The sequence below is a fragment of the Phyllostomus hastatus genome, unplaced genomic scaffold (genome assembly GCF_019186645.2).
Source record: "Phyllostomus hastatus isolate PE091 unplaced genomic scaffold, TTU_PhHast_1.1 phas_scaffold_397, whole genome shotgun sequence".
NCBI lineage: Eukaryota > Metazoa > Chordata > Mammalia > Chiroptera > Phyllostomidae > Phyllostomus > Phyllostomus hastatus.
Window position 1 is genome coordinate 6,216,539 of NW_025334029.1, and position 4,944 is coordinate 6,221,482.

A 4,944-nucleotide genomic window follows, 5' to 3' on the forward strand; every position below is an offset into this window, starting at 1 on the left:
TCTAGACTATTTTTCTCATTCCCCAAGACATGAAGTCTGTGAGTCTGGCCACCACTCCACCCAGCTGCATTACAATGAACTCCTCCAGAAGGACTCACAGTTTCCCACAGCTTCAAATGTCCTGGCTTGGGCTAGGACATTTGAGTGCTCTCCCCTGGAGTGCTCTCCCCTGGTGTCCCACCACCTCTCCCCTTCTTTTACTTATTCTGTAGGTCTTACTCACTACCTTCCTTATGTTACGATGGCTTCTAGACTATTATTCTGGGGATTGGTGTGTACTGCTCATACTAGTGTCCCCACTACTTAACCCACTACCTTCCTGGGAGCCAATGTTTAATTAATGATTGTGGGAGAAATGAGCCACTAAGCAGGGGTCTTATTTAGTCAGATTTAATTTCTCCTAAATTTAATTAATTTTTAAATAAGCCAAGCACATCCAGGTACACATCTTTTAATTTTATAGAATGACACAATAAAAGGGATAAAGGAGGGCCAGAATTTTTTTTTTTAACTTTTTTCTGTATTCCTTGTCCCCACCAATTTTACTTCTGACTTCTTTCACATTTCCAAGGAAATTTTTTAATACCATTCTATCTTGTTCTACATCACAAAATAAGATGCAAGGTTTCTCAATTTGTCTTACAAAATAACAAAATGCAAAGAATCTTAAAAGCAGCAAATGAAAAACAACTTGCTATGTACAAGACACCACATCTCCCCAGCCCATAGGACTATCAGCAGATTTTTCAGCAGAAACTTTGCATGCCAGAAGGGAGTGACACAATATATTCAGTGTTGAAAAAAATTTTTCAACCTTGAATATTCTTCCCAGAAAAGTTATTCAGAATTGAAGGAGAGATCAAGTTTTATAGACAAGTAAAAACTAAAGGAATTCATCACTACTAACCTGTCTTTATAAGAAACACTAAAAATGATTCTTTTAAGCTGAAAAGAAAGGGTGCTAGTTAGCAACAAGAAAACATATGAAAGTATAAATTTCAGTGATAAAAGTAAATACACAGTAAAGGTCGTGGATTAATCACTTATAAAGCTAGTGTTAAAGTTAAAAGACAATAGTAGTAAAAATAACCCTAAATACAAGATAGGCAAAACACTCACTTCTTAAACTGTACAAACAGCAGTATATTTGTGACCAATGTCATTTGTAAATTTAGAACTTACTTTAAAAATTAATTAACTTAATCAATCAATTAATTAGGAACTAATTAATTTAATTATTTTTTTATTAATAAGAACATCTGGAAATACCAACAATTAATTAAGGACTTAATTAATTAATTTTTCATTAATAAGAACATCTGAAAATTCCAAAAAGAAATTAAAAGTCTCCAAACCACCCTTATAGAAGAACACAAAGGTGTTATATACTAAATTCACCAGTTTCCATTCTGCCTCTCGACCACTTAAAATAATGATTGCACATTTCAAAACGGTGAAAAATATGCCTCATACTTCACTTAGGGCAACAGAAACTGCCAAATGTGGCTCTAGAATAGGCCCAGACCCTGGTCCTGGCTGCCCCATTGTCACTGACAAAAAGTCTGGCTTGAGATCTCTCTTCCTCATCTCTCAAAGCCTCCTTATACAAGATAGGAAGGGTCATGGGTATGGTATCATTAACCTTGGCCAAAATATCCAGGTCTTTCATCTTGCTGGTTTCAGCATAGGCTCTGGGACCTCACAGGAATTCATAGCATGCAGGATTACTGTTGAGCACCTTCCAGTACACCAGGTACTGTTCCTGCACCCAATCTTTCATGATGAGCTTCCTAGGCTCTCCATATATGAAGTGCCCCTTCCCATTATACACTCCCATAATGCTCAGCACTTCCCAGAGATCCTCCTCGGGGGCACAGTTGCCATCAATGAATATCACATCCAGAATATTTATCAAGAGGCCAGTCTTGGGCATACTCTGCTCATCATTCAACATCCCATTGTAGATGAAGCCTGAGGTGTTGACCAGAACATAGGAGTGGCTGGTAGGATCCATTTCCTTCACATCAATGCCAAAGACCAGCTGCATGAACTCAGATGCTTGGTTAAAGATCACAGGGAAGTAGTCCTTGTACTCTTTGATGACACTACTTAACATTTCTGCTTTTCTGTTTGGGTCCTTTGTTCTATACTTGAGGAGCAGGAACTCCACCAGAGCAGCCACCTTATTCTCTATGGCATCTCTAAGCAAGAGCCCAATGTCTAGCCAAGGTTGCAAAGTCCTTGGTTCCTCCTCTTCCTGACAATTAGAGTCCTGATATGATTTGATTTATGGAGTGACTTCCATGACAGTGGGAGAGAAGTAGGCTCTCTGAGGAAACTGGAGGGGGCATGGTACCCTAGCAACAGCAGCAAGTACCTTCATCATTCCTGTTATCTGACAATGGCAGAAAGAAAGAGGGGAGGAAGAGGAGGAAGAGGAATAAGAAGAGCAGGAGCACAAGGAGCATGAGGAAGAAAAGGAGGAGAAAGAGGAGGTAGAAGAAGAGAAAGAGAAGGAGAAAGAGGAAGAAGAGGATGGGGAGAAGCGAGAGGAAGAATAGGAGCAGCAGCAAGACGAGCAGGATGAAGAGGAGGTAGAGGAAGAGGAGGATGAAGAAGATGAAGAAGAGGAGGTAGAAGAAGAAGAGGAGGAGGCAGAGGAAGACAAGGGGGAAGAGGATGAGGAAGAGGGAGTGGAGGAAGGAGAGGAGGAGGAAGAAAAAGATGGAGAGGAAGAGCAGGAACAGGAGGGGATGAAGTAGGTGGTTCCCTCTTCCTTAGTTTCAGGAATATGTGCACTAAAGAGGCCCTGTGCCTCACTTTGGGACTGAGAGACTTCCTCAAGCATGTAGTACCAACACTTTGGAGTAGGAAGCATGATGACTCCTGGCAAGAATATGAGCAGGAAGTGGGCAATGAGATCCATGGGCCTGGGGAAGAGAGGAAGTGTGAGTGGCCTCAGCTGAGAAACACACCCTCTGCAGATCTAACAAAGGCAATGTAAAGGTCTTCTCTTTAGGGGTGCTTTAGGGCCTTATAGAGGTCTCTCCTCCTGAGTAGTCTGTTCTCTAAGATCCTGAATGAGGAGGTGAGATGGCTCCTCAAGGTGCTTCAAGAATTCCCAGGGTTCTAAGGCTGACCATGGGGTGAGATGGAGTTGGGTGCTGTGATGCCACCTGTTTTGAGATTGGGGAGACCCTAGGGACATATTCAGGTCATGCACCTTACCTTGATTGCTGGCACTGCCTGGGCCTCCTCTGCTCTGTGACCTGCAGTCATGTGCTTCAGACCAAGGCCTTTACTTCGCAGTTTCTGGAGCCCCTGTAAGAGGAAATGAGGTAGTGTCTGAGGGTGAGGACTGCAAATACAATCCTGGGCCCCCAGAGTTCACAGGACAGGGGGATCAGACTCTGTGGGGTTACCTTTGTTCCGAGGTGTATGGTACACTCCATGCTCACTCAGGGTCCTTACTTTACTTTTGACAGGACCCTGGGTCCACCCCTCTGCTGGCCTGAGGCAAAAATCTCAGAACAAGATCATATAACCTTGAACAAAAGGAAGTGAGGTAGCCCTACGTGTAGTCACACCTGCCCAACACTTCCAGGGGAACAGCAAGGGGTGTCCAAATACCATGGAGTCCATCTGTCCTGGGATGTGGGATCTGCTCAGTCCTCACCACGATGCCTGGTAGGGCTTCCTTCTGTTTACCTGAGGCCACCTTCCTTAAACAAAGGTCTCACATTTATGTAAGACTGAGATGAAAATGAGGGGAAACTACTGCAACCACACCACTTTAGATACTCTCATGGCTGACAGTAGTGGAAGGGAGGGCTGGGTTTTTGTACATTCTCCTGTAGGTTCACTCAATCTTCTCTCATAGTCTTTACCATGATTCCCCAAAAGGCCAAGGCCTCCTCACTCTGTCTCCATGGATACAGACCTCTGTGGTTAAACCTCACCTTCTGCAGATGCTCAAAGAGGAATCAGGAAACATTACATTCACAACCCCTTCTCCATCCCAGCCTGAAGCTGCTCAGAACTGATAGCAGGGGACCATTTCTGTAAAATCCCTTTTATTCTTGGATCCAGGATCCCATCATTCTCCCTCTGTATTCTCACTTTGATTCCCAGAAGGACCTGGGCCTTCTGTCTGCCAACCTGAGGCCCTCTCTTCATACCATGTCCCAGACTCTCTTACACCAGGATGAAGAAGTGAAGAAACACCCCTGTGGTCGTCTTGCACTGGGGCCTCCCAGGCTGACTACTTTGAGGTCCAGGTTCATTCTGTCCTCCCTGTCCATCTTGGCACAGCCTGGGTCCTCCAACTGCTGTCCTGGGGCCCTGCTTCTTCCTTATACCAAGCCTTCAAGGTCTCTCAGACCCCAAAGGGATGGTCAGGAAACTGCACAAGTGGTTCTCCCACTCTAGGACCTCCTAGGAGTGAGTGTTCTGGGGTCCAGGCTCCCTTAGTCCTTCCTCTGCATCCTCACTTTGACTCCTGGCTGGACCTGGACCTTCCCCTCTGTGTACCTTATATCAATTTCCTAGTCTCTCTCAGACCTGGATGTGGAAGTAAAGAAATGCCGCATGTGGTCGTCCTTCTATGGGGATTCCCAGGGCTGCCAGCTGGGGTGAGCTACTGTGGGGTCCCCTTTGTTGTGGGATTCAGGGTCCCTCCATCTTCCCTCAGAGTTCTCATGTTGACTCTGACATATTCTTGGCTTTTGCTCTGCTGATCAGAGACCCTACTCCTTATACGAACCCGAGATCCTCTTAGAAATGGACACAGAAGTTAGAACGCACCACTTTTGGCCACCTCGCCCTCCAGCTCTCACAGATCTGATTTGCTTCTAGTGTCCAGGGTCCCTCATTCTCCCTTCAGTGTCCTCACCTTAACTCTGGCAGGGCATGGTCCCACTGTCTTCAAATCTGAGGTCACATTTC

The 4,944-nt window shown here is 44.9% G+C and overlaps 1 protein-coding gene across 1 annotated transcript; it reads right to left on the bottom strand.

Moving 5' to 3' along the window:
- Nucleotides 1-1,474: 1,474 nt before the first annotated feature.
- LOC123807046 (melanoma-associated antigen 10-like) lies at nucleotides 1,475-4,301 on the bottom strand. The gene is given in 5 exon segments (XM_045820502.1): nucleotides 1,475-2,257; nucleotides 2,644-2,662; nucleotides 2,664-2,698; nucleotides 3,229-3,321; nucleotides 4,179-4,301. Coding segments are annotated over 5 exon segments (1,053 nt in total).
- Nucleotides 4,302-4,944: the final 643 nt, after the last annotated feature.